General features: G+C 39.7%; 1 protein-coding gene across 1 annotated transcript in view; it reads right to left on the bottom strand.

Moving 5' to 3' along the window:
* LOC140146202 (ATP-dependent RNA helicase DDX4-like) overlaps positions 1-16,383 on the bottom strand; it is a 51,030-nt gene that overhangs the window by 22,616 nt on the left and 12,031 nt on the right. The window contains exons 4-5 of the mRNA XM_072167985.1: positions 5,944-6,036; positions 3,672-3,761 (exon numbers count right to left, since the gene is read on the bottom strand). Of these exons, the coding sequence (XP_072024086.1) occupies positions 3,672-3,761; positions 5,944-6,036 (183 nt within the window). The remainder of the gene's footprint in view (positions 1-3,671; positions 3,762-5,943; positions 6,037-16,383) is intronic.

Here is a 16,383-nt window from a genome sequence, read left to right as displayed (position 1 = left end):
GGATGTGTCCATTCAAATGAAATTTCTACTGTAATTATGTACCATATTTTTCTGGAATCTGGAGTAGGTGCTGTCATAAAATAAATTTATACAGTACGTAATGGTCGAGAAGGACTTAGCGATATGAATAATGACAACCGATAATTTACTCTTCCCAGAATCCTTTGCAAATTGATGTATCCGAGTTAAGACCGATTTTGTTTGATTGCATCACAAATAATGACGCTCTGTGTGACATCGCTTTGTATGTGGAGCATGATTTTGAAAAGCTTTCTCTACTTTATCAAAATCAATCACTTTTTTCCCCATGGAAATGTTGCTAAAATACATGCAATCACATTGGCATAATCCATCCAAACCGGACCAGTTAATGTCAAACTACAGTCGAAATATCACTATCACAGGTCTGTTAATATTTAAAATGGAAAAGAGATGCAACATTTTGTATCAAATGTGTGTAATTCCCCTAAAAAATAGTACTAAATATTGACAATAGTCTGTTACAGGTCATTTTGAAGTACTAGGTGTTAACATGCCACTTTCCTTCTTGGTATAGAGCACTACGGTACCGACAGTACTAGAGAACATAGGCGTCAAGGGTGGGGGGAGGGGCCTGGGGACATGCCCCCATTTTTATCTGGCAAACTGAGCCATTGTCCTCTTCAACCACTTTTTGACAATTCTGGAAAAATGCCCCCCCATTTCTCTAGATTGATGCCACTGCTAGAGAACAACATTGAATTACTGCAGTGGCTAATGGAAATTACCTCTACTAAAACACTCGATTATTGTTAAATGCAACGCCCGACAAAATATGGTATTTCAAATGATCGTGTTTCCCATTATAGTGCAGTTAATTAGTGTAGGCATGCTTGTTTCAGAATCGCTCAATTCAGATTCTGATCAATCAACTTTATGGTGTTCTCTTCGACAGACACGATTAGTCATGCAAAGAAATCCATTAATTTATATTTTACCATGCATGATATCAATCACAAATTTGTTTTTACAAATATCAAACCACTAGATACAACACTCAACTGCTGTACAACACGCATTAATTATCAAATGCAATTAAACTTATTAAAAATTATTATATTAAATTTTAAAAAAATAAAAATTTGACAGGCATGACACGTCATGCAAAGCAGATTGCAACAAGTCATTTTACCATCACTAGGATCCACAACATGTTTATCAGGGCAGTTCTTTCTAACCACAATACATTTGTACATTCATTGAATGACCTTAGAAAATCTGGGTACAAAAACTCACACTCGCTCACAAATTTTGTACTATGAGCGTTTAATTGAGGTTACTGAACTATGCCATTGGGATGAGGCCATTGTGGTCCACAGTGCATGCACGATACAATGTATGTCAATCACAAATTGTCAACTTTGGACTGCTGTACAACATTGTATTTGAGCAATTTGACAGGCATGTCAAAGTCTTGTACATCATGAACCAATATATTTTAGGCCGAAAAAATTGAATGTTTTGGTTCTCGTCCCCTCAGGGATTTGTCAATTTTTTTTTTTACATTGTTCGAAATTTTTTAGACTTTAGAAGAATGCTTTAGGAAAGCTTTACTTATACAGTAAAATATGTTTATTAGAGAACGAAGATCATTTCCAAGTCTTTGTGGTACTCCAAGGGGTTTATTCCTCAGCATCCCACATTTGAGCACTGTTAGAAAAGATCAAAAACTGCTAACAATGCCAATTTTACATAAAGAAAAAAGAAAAGAAAAAGAAAACCTCCCTCATCAATTCATGAAACTCCTTCACAAGAACCAAAACATTAATTTTATTTGGCTTTACCATGCATGATTATGTTGACTATCAATCATACATTGTTTATATTCAAACCACTATACACTCAACTTTGGACTGCCAGTAACATAAATTATTGTTTTAATTTGCAATTTCTGACCGTTGAGGAATAAAATAAGGAACACCGTCGCTAAAATTCTGAATCTAGTCAAGATGGCGGATTGGCGGGTTCCAGCGCGATCGACAAATCTACACCAGTAAACAAAATGCAAACACTGCCAAATTTTGACCCTTGAAAGCAAATAACAAGTTAGCAAAATATTACACGTAGGTACTCAGGGTTCCCGTTACCGAGTTTTGGGACACAGTAAAATAATGAGGACTCCATATTTTTCAAATTTCAAAAATTATGGGGGTCCACCTTGACCCCATCATTTGATACTAAAATGTGATTTACCGTGTCAGAATTTGTGTCCTAAAGACCCCAAAAATTTGTTTGGGACCCCATAGTTTCAAATTTGACAGATTATGGGGTCCAACTGAACCCAAAATAATTGGACCTAGCGGGAACCCTGGTAGGTACATGTAAAAGATTTACAAATTGGCACTGCATTTTGTTGAAAATACATTGGAAATGGCCAATATTTTGAGTGAAAATTATCTTGCTTTTTCATACCAATTAGTAAATTTTCTACTACCATATTATAAATCCAAAATTTATTTATATTTATTATATAACATGGTCGCATGTTAAATTTCACCCTTGTCATCAATGGTTGAAGAATGCAATAAGTTAGTTAAGTGCTTTGATATCATAAAAGCACTAGCTTCTGGCTACCAACCAGCCGACTTGCTTGATCACACCACATCTATAATACATTTTCTCTTAAAACACAAATGCTGCAGGAATGTATATAGATTTTATCAAAATTTACTCCAACCATATTAAATGCATGAATTAAACATGTGTAATTTTCAAGTCTTATTTAAAGCTACATGTAACAAACAATGCATGCTCAAACTGAGTGCAATTTAGTTGAATGGTTGGTGGTTTGGGTCTGCTTCTAACATAATCACACATTTGCAACATAATTTAACCAAATTTCAGGCATGCAGGGAAGCTTCTGAGGGGAGCCGGGTGTACCCAGTGCAAATGACCATACAGGGACGTGGTATAGGCCTACAAACGACCCCTTTTTCTAGTCCTTTGTTGTTCCAAAATTTTCTTGACTTTCAGAAAATAAGCCCAATTTTGCCTCAATCTAGCCAAATTTTTGAAATTTCGCCAAAATTTGGGGGGATGTTTCTAAAAGACAATTTGGGTTTAATTCAGCCGAAAATTTCCGACTTCTGGTATGTAACCGTATCGATTTTTCTTGAATTGGCATATTGATTGGCACACTTTCAAATTCTCAGCGGTACACGTACCCCTACCACGACCAAACTTGAGTACCCCCCCCCCCACCACCCCATAGGGGAGAAAAGAGATCAATTTTGGTATGTGTGTGCACCGCGAAGTGCCAAACCTTAGGAAATGAGAACTGATTTTCCGGAAAATAGGGGCTTCCAAACCGAAATTAGGTCTATTGAACTAAAATTGAGCCCAATCATAGGCTAGCTGTGGAGCTAAGAAATGTTTCTGTATTTGAGCTGAAGAGAATAATGTTGGTGTTTTACTCAAGGCGAGGCCAAAGAACCCGAGCATGATCCCCAAACTGAACTGCCTGAAACGCACCCGGAAAATGTATTGGCCCGAGAATGCTGGAATAAATGTTAGCTGTGAAAGGTTATGAAGTCTACATGCCAACATCATTACACCAAGATGCAGATATGCATTATAACAGTCAGCTAGCAGGTGGATGCAATGTTCCCTCCACACCTCAGCTGCCATCTTACCTCTACCCCCACTTCCTTGAAGTCCCCCCGGACGCCCACCTCCGGGGCAATCCTTCCCCCGGTGTCCGGTTTTGCCGCATTTGAAACAACCTGATGGAGCAAACATTGCAGTGATCAATAGGGCAGCGCAAGCCATGTATGATTTATGATGTTGGTGGTTGAGAAATTCACAAGCAAGCCGCTAGGATCCACAACATGCTCATCTATCAGGGACACAGTTCCTTAACCCCAATACATTTGTACATTCATTGATTGACCTTTGAAAATTTGGGTACAAAAACTCATACTCGGCAATTCTGAGGTCAAATTTAGCACTTCGTTTCATTGAGGTTATTGGACTATGCCATTGGAATGAGGCCATTGTGGTCCATAGTGAGTGAAACAGGAAGTGAGGAAACCATTATTTCAACAAAGTGTATCCATTTCAACATCATCCTGGATTCACTGTGAATCATACTACTAAAACATGCAACTAACTTCAAGGCAGTTCCATTAGATGGAAGGTGTTGCTATCGCAGTTGAACTATACGCACTGTTGGACACCAACATTTAAATCTGAAGGCCCACTTACACCCAACATACAAGCATGGTTCACACTTTTTAAACAAGGGCACTGTATCAAAAAAATTTTAAAGGTACAGTACTACAGCATTTTCAGCTGGAAAAAAATATGACACTTGAATATCAAAGCAATGAGACAAACACCACATTCTACATGATCAAAATAATAAAGGGTTGGGCTTACTCCAGCAGAAATCTACTACAACTAAAATACAAATTTATGTCACTGTACCTTATCATAATGGAAAAATCTCACAATAATACTGTGAACGAAAATCATGCAAAGCTCTGGAAAGCCCGATTCATACTCGATTCTTCACAATCAAAAATTACTGCTACAATTTAACAAAGGAATATCGTAGAGTTGGGCGACTAAGTCGCCAATAGTCGTTAGTCGCGACTATTACTGATAGTCGCGACTACGACTATTGAAAATCAAAAGTCGACTAATGCAAGTATATTTTTGTGTTAAAAAATTACTTTAAAAGTGCCAGTTATTCGCACCAAAACCAACCAAATACTAACATATAAACTGCGAAAAATGTGAAAAATGTTAGTCATTGTCTTACCAATAGTAACACTAACTAATAAAGTCCATAAATCATCATTAAATTGGTGTTATTGACTTGTTGTCGAACTACTTTCCCACAAGATAAAAGCCGTTAAAAAACTCAAATTACTTAGAATTGTCGAACATCTCATTATGATTATAATTTATGCAGCGATAACAGGTGTAGCAGTGTCATAGCGTGCATGTACAGACCCAGGTTGGGTGTTTGTACCAACTACTGAAGGTATGAGATTATTTTAACTTTGGAAAGAAACAGCGAGAACTTCCGAGAAGTGTTTTCCAAAAGGGAAAATTTAGGAAAATATTATTAGATTAGAAGTACTTTTCACGTAATTTCAAAAAGCTATATGCTTATTGTGGTAACAGAATATTTAGAAAGCAACAGGAAAATAAACAAATTAGCTGACAAACAGTCGTAATGTTGCAATGCCACCCCTGTAGCGACAAATGCAGTAGTCTAGATGAGGTCAGGTGGCGTGGGTCGGAGAGGTGAAAGTTAATCGTACATGCACGATGCAACACGTTCATGAGCATACCATGGAAAATATGCACTGCCGGCATGTTTACATATTTTCATGCACAGCAAAACATGGAAACGAATCGAAGATCGCTATTGGAATATTGAAGGTTTGAGAAATTATATGAAGTTTCTTGTGCTGTTGCTGGAAAGTGGCAAGTGAATTTAATTGAACAGAAAAGTTAGGCCTATATTACAGCATTTTACAGTCAAATATTTGCATCGCATAACGCGTGCGATACAGTGTAGCAATTTGTATCGCAACAGTGCTGGTTTGTGTAGCAAACTGTGATGCGATGCCGGCAATCACGGGTCCTGTAATCATGCATTATAAATACTAAATTGCCACCAATCTTTCACCCGATTTTTCAGTCCAATTTTAACCACAGATAGTCGCGACTATAGTCGTAGTCGCGACTATTTGCTGCCGACTAGTCGACTAGGAAAAAAGTGATAGTCGCCCAACTCTAGAATATCGCACACCAGAACTGAAACCAAAACTGAAAACCCATACAACAGATATGTGAACTGCAAATGAAAAGCATGCAAAGCTTGCTGGAATATATACACCGACTGAAGATGACTGAGACGTACTGGATGGCATGAGGTTCCACTATTCTTACCTCTCCCCCTGCTTTGTTGAAGTCCTCCGCGACTTGAACCTCCTTCAGGGCAATCTCGCGCCCTGTGTCCACCTTTGCCACACTTAAAACAACCTAATGAAACAAACATGTCGCATCAGTTTGTTTGCTCCAGGGACTGCCTTTTGAGGAGAGCTAGAGCAATAGCTCTCTACTGCTCTCCTTAAATCCAATATAGGAGAATGATTTTTAGATATACTTAGTTGACCATTCTCTCCTTACATTCTATTGTGGCTCTGAGCTATATGCTCCCCTCAGGGCTCGAAAAAATGGTAATTTCCCGGGAAGCAAGCTAAATTTCCCACAATTTATAGCATGTTTTTATATACAAAAAAGACACAATTTCCCTCCAAATACCAGAAGCTCCCTCCAAACACCAACATTTCCTGGGAATGAGCTTCCCCAATTCCCCACTTTTTCGAGCCATGGCTCCCCTGCATATTCCAAAAGATAGTCCCTGTTGCTTATATTTTTAAAATATTCACCATTAAAACATTACCGATGAGCCAGTGAGCTGAATTTTTTTTTTAACCATACAATTTTTTTTTAGAATTTAGAATCAGAATTTTTATAAAGCTAATACTTGGGCTACTTCTTGGAAAATAATTTGTAATACACCCCCATATATCTTGGACTGCTGAAGAATACTTGAAGGAAAGAAATGCACTCAGTTCAGGTCTTGGCTTTTGAGGCGAGTGAGAGCTCACTCGCCTAAAATGAAGCTGAGGAGAGCTTTTTATCACTCGCCTACATTTGGTGTAATAATAATAACTAGGCGGTTACCCATTTTTGGCGGTTCTCGGCTGGGTGCGATTACCTGGCTGATGGTGACTGTACCCACCAAGTTTCATGCCCATATGACAGTTTTTACTAATTTGACCTCAGATGACCCTGATGACCCCAAAATGACCTTCCAAAAATTTGGCTCTAAATGTTGACTGTCCCCACCAAGTTTCATGCCCATACGGCAGTTTTTACTAATTTGACCTCAGATGACCCGTGGGTGACCTCGGATGACCCCAAAATGACCTTCCAAAAAATTGGCTCTCAATGTTGTCTGTACCCATCAAGTTTCATGCCCATACAACAGTTTTTACTAATTTGACCTCAAATGACCTGTGGGTGACCTTGGATGACCCCAAAATGACCTTTCATAATTTTGGCTCTAAATGTTGTCTGTACCCACCAAGTTTCATGCCCGTATGACAGTTTTTAGTAATTTGACCTCAGATGACCCCTGGGTGACCTTGGTGACCCCTAAATGACCTTCCAATATTTTGGCTCTAAATGTTGTCTGTACCTACCAAGTTTCATGCCCATACGACAGTTTTAGTAATTTGACCTCAGTTGACCCCTAGGAGGGGCCCGGGGTCAGATGACTTAACGAACCTAAACTTATTCTTGCCAGGACAGAACTACACCCACCCACGAGTTTGGGCCCCGTGCACGACGTACTACAGCCTCACACAACAGTTTTTAGTAATTTGACCTCAGATGACCCCTGGGAGGGGGACCCGGGGTCAGATGACTTAACAAACATAAACTTCTTCTTGCCAGGACAGAACTAGCACTCACCCACCGAGTTTGGGCCCCGTACGACCTACGACGGCCTCACATTAGCAGTCACAGACAGACAGACAGAGAGACAGAGAATAGCGTATTATTATATAGACTAGGCGGTTACCCATTTTTGGCGGTTCTCGGCTGGGCGACGATTACCTGGCTGATGGTGACTGTACCCACCAAGTTTCATGCCCATATGACAGTTTTTACTAATTTGACCTCAGATGACCCTGATGACCCCAAAATTACCTTCCAAAAAATTTGGCTCTAAATGTTGACTGTACCCACCAAGTTTCGTGCCCATACGACAGTTTTTACTAATTTGACCTCAGATGACCCGTGGGTGACCTCGGATGACCCCAAAATGACCTTCCAAAAAATTGGCTCTCAATGTTGTCTGTACCCATCAAGTTTCATGCCCATACAACAGTTTGTACTAATTTGACCTCAGATGACCCCTGGGTGTCCTTGGTGACCCCTAAATGACCTTCCAAAATTTTGGCTCTAACTGTTGACTGTACCTACCAAGTTTCATGCCCATACGACAGTTTTTAGTAATTTGACCTCAGTTGACCCCTGGGAGGGGGCCCCGGGGTCAGATGACTTAACGAACCTAAACTTATTCTTGCCAGGACAGAACTACACCCACCCACCGAGTTTGGACCCCGTACGACCTACTACAGCCTCACACAACAGTTTTTAGTAATTTGACCTCAAATGACCCCTGGGAGGGACCCCGGGTCAGATGACTTAACAAACATAAACTTCTTCTTGCCAGGACAGAACTACACCCACCCACCGAGTTTGGGCCCCGTGCACGACCCACGACGGCCTCACATTAGCAGTCACAGACAGACAGACAAACAGACAGAGAGACAGAGAGACAGAGAGACAGAGAATAGCGTATTATTATATAGATACAAGTGATTAGAATCACTTGCCTGTAGACAGCTCACCAAGTTTTGAGGAGAGTGATTTGTCACTCGCCAGCAATTCTCAAAATACATGGCCTGAAGTTCAATTCAGACTCCATATCACAGTGCGATGCCATGCTTTTAAAACATTGCAGCATTGTACATTTTAATTTCATTGTGTGATGTTTCAAAAGCATCGCAGCATTGCATTGCGCTGCCTTGTGGAGTCTGAATTGGACTTGAAAATAAGTTTGATACTGCAGAAAATTTAATAATTTAATAATTAGTGAATCAATTCTCGCAATAAAAATTGTGAGATTCAAAATTAAGTGAATTTAATTTGACTATATATAAGGCAAAGTAAAAAATAAAACATGTTTCTCGTCCAGGTTTTGGAAAAATAGGAAGAGGGGCTTTAATTTTATTTTTTATTGAAAAAATGCCCTAAATTGACTATTAGATGCTTTTTATCCTTTTTATAGCGTAAAGATTATAATTTTTTAGAAGCTGAAAAACATGAAGTTGCAACTTCTCTAATATCTTTACAAAAAGTTATGACAGAAAGATTGCAAAATAAAAAGAAAAATGCAAAATCTTCAAAAAAGGAAGTGGGAGTGGACAAGAAACATGATTTTTATTTACTTGGCCTAATTGCAAGATGATTTTGGGAGAATTAATTTTGATTCGCGCAAAGTTGGACAAAATTGTACCCTTGTATTTCAAAAGAGGGATCCAACTTAACAATTTGATTAAATTCAGACGACGGTGGACTACATTATTCAATGTGGCAACAGCCAAAAGCGTAAACAAAACAGACAATATGACGGCAACACTGCCTGCACGATGGACGCAATTATTTTTTCCCGGAGCCAAGATCCGTTTTTAGCTCTATTGGCTGGGTGGCCCCATTACAGAAAAAAAAAGCACAAAATATATTTCCCAGGGCAATATATACATTTTCACATGAAAATAAATAATTTTAAATTCAAAGAAAAAAGAAGAAGAAAAATTTTTAATCATCGCCGGGGATGGGAATCGATCTCGGGACCTTATGCGTGGGAGGCGAGCTCCGTAACCACTAGACCAAGTATACTCATTGATACACGTAGGGGAAATTTTCAGTATATATCGTAACATATCGTGCGTTATTCATACAAAAAAACTCAAAAAAACAGTACTTACAATGAGGTTCACTGGCGAACCTCAACGGATTTAGACTGATAAAATAGTGCTTAATAACATACGTACAGTTTTGGAATAATTTGAGACATTTTTGTGTTTACGTGTAAAACCAATGACAACGTCAAAATTGAGCCAATCTTGGCCGGCCCCCCCTGATTAAATTCACAAAATAAAGTGGGCTGCAAAATACAGCAGACTAAATATACATTGTACTGTTTTTTGTCCTTGATAATTAGGCCTTTGAAATCTAATTCTGTATGAACAGAAAGATTCTCATCAGAGTTCAGTGTTTTAATATCAGAGTTCAGTGTTATCAGAGTTCAGCGCCAATAAAAGGATTAGGGATTAAGAGCCAATCTCCCTTATTATGTACCCATCTGTGATACAAAAAAAAATAGAATTTTCTCTAAAAAATAATTTTGGTACATATTAGCACCAACAACTCACATGTAAAATATGAGCGTGCACAGCGCCCTCGTTCAGCTTAAAAAAATTCTTGAAATTTCAGCCTCTCTGAGCCTTACTTGCAAATGGTAAACTTTGGAGGTGCATAACATCGTGCGCCATCATCATCCCAACCTGCATTTTGCATTTTTTTAAAGTACCAAATGGTTACATTACAAAAACCAAGAAAAAAAATTGGGATCTTGATGGCGCACAAAATCAGCAAATCCAATGATTTGATGATTTTCAAAGCATCATATCGGGCTGCGCCATCAAGATCCCAAGTCCGAACAAGTTTGAAATTAAAGACCTCCATGGCAAGTTTCATTTTTCAGCAAAAATTTTTTGGGATTTCGTTGGCGCACAGAGTTAACAGAGGTCAAAGGTCAAAATTTCCTATTTTCGCACATTTTTGCACGCCTGTATTATTAACGGCATACCAACGTCACCTGACTCTCCGAATAGCATTTCATCAAAGAAGAAGTAATTCTCTGCAAGAACTGAAAAAATTAGCTTGGGATCTCCTGATCTTCATATTTTTCTGATTTTTTGAAAAAGGACTTGGCCTCATTTTGGAGGTCAATTTGACCTCTTTTTCCCACTCGCTGCACAATGTGGGCTTTTTACTGCATCACAAAAAGATGCGCCAACAAGATCCCAATTTTATTAGTCATCGTCTAGCTTCTTTGGCGACCAGTAGATAAAACACAAGCAACAGCTAATTGGGATCATGTGGGCGCACTAATATAAAAGAGGTCAAAGGTCAAGCTTTGTGCCAAAGTGATGCATATTTGCCTATGTGCAGCACGAAAGTGGAACTTTGACCCGCAATAAAAATGTGCGCCAACAAGATCCCATTTTACTTTTTGGATGATTGGATAAAGGGGCTTATGTATAACTGATAACAAGTAAAAAAGAAGTGGGATCATGTGGGCGCACTAATTCAATAGAGGTCAAAGTTCATACTTTGTGCCGAATTTTTTTTTCAATGGGGATCACCAGACATGTCTCATAGAAACTTGTGTGAGTGCATTTCAGATGATGCTGATTCCATCATGGTAGTTGGTGAGAGTAAAAAATTTGTCAAAATACTTAGTCATATTTTGCAAAATTTGAGTGAAAGGTTGCTGAATTCGGCAACTTTAGGCTAAAAATCGTTTAATTTTGTATGAAGTATGAACTTTGACCTCTAATGAATTAGTGTGCCCACATGATCCCACTTTTTTTTTACTTGTTATCAGTTATACATAAGCCCCTTTATCCAATCATCCAAAAAGTAAGATGGGATCTTGTTGGCGCACATTTTTGTTGCGGGTCAAAGTTCTACTTTTGTGCTGCACATAGGCAATGTAATGCCAATTCGGCACAAAATATGAACTTTGACCTCTATTGAATTAGTGCGCCCACATGATCCCACTTTTTTTTACTTGTTATAAGTTATACATAAGCCCCTTTATCCAATCATCCAAAAAGTAAGATGGGATCTTGTTGGCGCACATTTTTATCGCGAGTCAAAGTTCCACTTTCGTGCTGCACATAGGCAAATATGCATCACTTTGGCACAAAGCGTGACCTTTGACCTCTTTTTATATTAGTGCGCCCACATGATCCCAATTAGCTGTTGCTTGTTTTTTGTCTACTGGTCGCCAAAGAAGCTAGACGATGAAAAATAAAATTGGGATCTTGTTGGCATCTTTTGTGATGCAGTAAAAAGCCCACATTGTGCAGCGAGTGGGAAAAAGAGGTCAAATTGACCTCCAAAATGAGGCTAAGTCCATTTTCAAAAAATCAGAAATATATGAAGATCAAGAGATCCCAAGCTAATTTTTTCAGTTCTTGCAGAGAATTACCTCTTCTTTGATGAAATCCTATTCGGAGAGTCGGGTGACGTTGGCGCGCAATAATACAGGCGTGCAAAAATGTGCGAAAATAGGAAATTTTGACCTTTGACCTCTGTTAAGGGCAGTGTAATGGGAGCGAACATGGACCTTTTCGAGCATCATTATTTCTGAATTGTATGTCCAAAGTATATAAAACTATACATTTTTGTTTTGTTTTTGAGTCAAGGAATCCCATGGTGACGTCAGATTTTTTGTAAAAATCTCGAGTTTTTGAAAAAATCACAAAAATCACTTTTTACCCCAATTTTTTGTGACAACTTAAAAAAAATCCGTTCGAGTAAAAAAATTTGAGTTAGCTTTTTATGAAGAAGAGACATTAACTTAGGGAAAGTTTTTATATTTTTTTGAAAATCAACTCTTTTTACGAAATATAAAAAAAAACATGTGAAAAGGGCAATTTTGTCACTTTATTCAGCTAAAAAATGCACATAATGGTGTACATTTTGTTTAAAACAAATATTTTGAAAAAATGAGAAAACCTTCCCTAGACTTTGATGTACTCTAAACGATAGTGCATAAAGTTTACCTTTTGCTTGCATATTTTTCGAGTTATCTTGTAACAAAAATCGTGCAATATTGTCAAAAGTGAACTATGAGAAATCGACGTTTTAGTAAAAAATGTCAAAATTATGCACAAAATGTCCTTATATTTTAAAACGGCAAGACTTTCACGCTTGTAAAAGCTGTATATGGTGCATGGTCTAAATATGCATCTTTTTGCACCAATGAATTTATAATGTCTGCTTTTAGTGCGCCAAAATTCAAAATAATTAAAAAATCTAAGTGGCATTTTGACTGCAAATTTTTGTTTTGTTTACACCACATTTGCCGGCGTTAACAACATACCGAATGCGCCTTGACTGCGTTGGATATACGCTGCAGAGTTATACGCCACGTCACGCTGACGCGAATCGCGCTGCGTAATCACAATATTTTCGCATTCGCGCATTTCTGACTCATTATTTCCCGCCAATTTACTAAGCTGTCTTGAGCCATGTGACTTTTTAGAGTTGAAAAGAGTGAAATAAATCAAGCAAAAATACGTGTAAATATTAACAAGTTGTATTTAATCAGTTTCAAGTGAAAGAATACATCTTAGTGTTGATAAATATCAAGAAATCTCAAATTCGGGCGTGGACGAATGTATCTTCCATTACTCTGGCCTTAACTCTGTGCGCCAACGAAATCCCAAAAAATTTTTGCTGAAAAATGAAACTTGCCATGGAGGTCTTTAATTTCAAACTTGTTCGGACTTGGGATCTTGATGGCGCAGCCCGTTATGATGCTTTGAAGTTTGCACGAGGGCGCTTTTCATCAAATCATTGGATTTGCTGATTTTGTGCGCCATCAAGATCCCAATTTTTTTCTTGGTTTTTGTAATGTAACCATTTGGTACTTTAAAAAATGCAAAATGCAGGTTGGGATGATGATGGCGCATGCGATGTTATGCACCTCCAAAGTTTACCATAAACAAGTAAGGCTCAGAGAGGCTGAAATTTCAAGAATTTTTTCAAGCTGAACGAGGGCGCTGTGCACGCTCATATTTTACATGTGAGTTGTTGGTGCTAATATGTACCAAAATTATTTTTTAGAGAAAATTCTATTTTTTTTTGTATCACAACCCCCCTGATTTGGGTACATAATAAGGGAGACTGGCTCTTAATCTAATGTGATAATCACAACCAGGCACATGTAGCTTCCACGAGTGCAGAGACAGAGAGAGAGAGCCCATCCAGGCTCAGTGCACCTTAAGGGCACACAACTATGAATCAACTGGCGTAACTACCTCTTTCTCTCTTTTTGTTTTTTTTAAAGAAAAAAGGGATCACTTTCCTCACAAGGAAGTGAGGATAACACTACTAAACAACTGACTTGCAGAAACCAATCTAACAGCTTATGTGAATGAAGACACTGTTGGTTTAGAACACTCAAAATAGGCAATGTGCCAACAGTCAATAACATCAACAGTTCAAGAGTCTTTTTGTCTGCAATGACAAACTGACATTCAACATGAATGTAAAATGGTTCAAAGTTCAAAGAAGTAAACGTCAGTTCCAGAGTTTTCTTTTAGAATTCCAAATGACATAATGAAATCAGTTCAAAGTTCAATGAAGTGACCATATAGGAGGACACCGATGATGGATTAATGTCATAGTACACAGTGACCTGACCATTTAGTTTAACACATAGTCTTTCAGGTGCTCAGGAAGTTTGTGAGGGCGCGGAACGCCTTTTGTGTGAGCAATGGTGGCATGATCTCAGGGCCAACCATACTAGCTTGGGGGATACTTTCACTAACCTCACTGCTGTTACCGGTACATGGATTAGACTGTGCAACCAAACCGGAGGTATTGCTGGAGCTATGACCGCTATCGCGCAAGGGATCGCGAGAATCTGACTCAGAACTGGGGTGCGAGTGATTAGCATTCCTGGGCAGGGGGTCACAAGTAGCAGGTGTGGACAACTCGCCAGGTATGAAATGAGGCTCTGGAGGAGTACATTCAGGGACCACTTCAACAAACTCGGAATCCTCGGTGGGTGGAGACGACTTGGGAAAGGGACGAGAATCCAGGTCAGGATAATACTGGACCTTAAAGCACTCAGATTTCTTGATATGATAAGAAGTATTCGAAGCTGAGAACCCACAAATTTGCGGATGTTGCACCATGGGCCTTCGATAGTAGTGACTAAGTAGCGATCTCTAGCATGAGATTTCTTGCGATCTGAGTAGAGGTAGACAAGATCACCAACCTCCAACTCTGCTGCTGGGGAGGCAGAGGCTAATGGGGCCTTTGAATGAGCACTGTGTGGGTGGTTGGCTTTTCAAGGCATGCTGGGCCTGAATCATTTGACAATCAGTGAAAGGAACCTGCTCATTGGTAAACTGGTCTCGCTGAAACCACATCTCACGGGCTGAAAGACCTCGGGATCTGATGCGAGTATTAAGGGCTGCAGTAGCAATGGCAAGTGATAATGCTGTAGCCGGACCACCTGTAGAATCTTGTCTGAGCAACTCATCTTCAAGCTCACGAATGGCTTTCTCAGCAACAGGATTCTTGTTATTATTTTTAATACGACCGATCTCAACCGATAGATGGTAACGTGTGAGAAGTTTGTCATTGGCGAGTCGAACAAACCCTGGTGCTGGGTCAGTACGAATGACTGCAGGGGGCCATCAAGTGGACGAAGTTCAATGCACAATTGAATCAGGGCATCACGCAACGTGCCATGTTGTTCATTCTCGACAATGCAAGTAGCTGTGTAGGACGTTGAGGTTTCGCGCAGCACAAGGACTAGCTGGCGGCTACGCTTCAGGATATCAGCTGCAAAAGAAATGCCAACTGCATCGGGAGGGTCACTTGAGGACTGCTCGATCAATGTCTTAGGGCATTGGACAGAGAAGCACACTGGTGACAAGTTGATGTCACTTGATCAATAGCCTTGTCCATATCAAGAGCATAAAAGTAACGCTGGGTCACCAAACTGAGCTGATGTTTGGAGGGATGGTCAAGTTGGATGTGCAGGGCAGTGAGAAGACCATTTAAGACCTGTCTGGGAACAACAATACAATCGCGAGTTGGGGACAATGGTTGATCACGACGAACAACAAGTAGGCCATCTCTAGCGATAGATGCAACCTGCAAATAGCGCTTCACATCTTTGACAGAAGTAGCTTTCTTTGAAGGGCGAGTGCCCTGAACTAGATGAGCATGTGTTCGTGCAGATCCGGGCATTCCTGCTGAATAGCATGCCAGGCTGCTTTGCTGGCAAAGGGAGCTTAGCTTTCCGGACAGAATGTCATGTGCGGAAACACGAAGGACAGTTGCTTCCTCTTCACGCTTGATAAAGGAGCATATTTGACAAGTGGGCTCAGTGCAGTCAGGGGCATTACGACTAGCAAAGTCTGAGGGGTGTTAGCTGATCCTGCAAGATGACGAACAGATGCTTGGAAACGACTGACAGTGGAGAGGAATGTGGACACGCGAGGACTGGCTGAAAACTCACCCGCAGAGCTTTTCATATGCCTGAACACAAGGTTTGCTGTCAGTGAGGATACATGTCTTGTGTTTGGACTGAATAACATAGGGACTGAAGTGCTTGGTGGAGGCAGAAATAGACAGCGCCTCAATTTCGCAGGGTAACCATGTTGGCTGTCGATCACGCAATTTAGCACTGAAGAACCCGGCGAGGAAGAGTTTGTCATTGCGGGAAATATACAATGTCGACCCAATGCTATGTTTCTTCACGGATCCATCAGTAATGATCCAAAGCTGATCATTGGGATGGGGAAGTGTGACTGCCCTAGCGGAAGACAGTGCTGCTTGAGCCTTGTGAAAAGCAGTATGCAGACTATCAGACCATGTAAGCTCTTCAGTTGATTGGTGCCCTGCAATAGCATCATCTAATGGGGCTACCAG

Source organism: Amphiura filiformis, chromosome 2 (genome assembly GCF_039555335.1).
Source record: "Amphiura filiformis chromosome 2, Afil_fr2py, whole genome shotgun sequence".
NCBI classification, from domain to species: domain Eukaryota; kingdom Metazoa; phylum Echinodermata; class Ophiuroidea; order Amphilepidida; family Amphiuridae; genus Amphiura; species Amphiura filiformis.
Note: the sequence above shows the minus strand (reverse complement) of the source record. Positions and strands in the feature narration are given on the sequence as shown.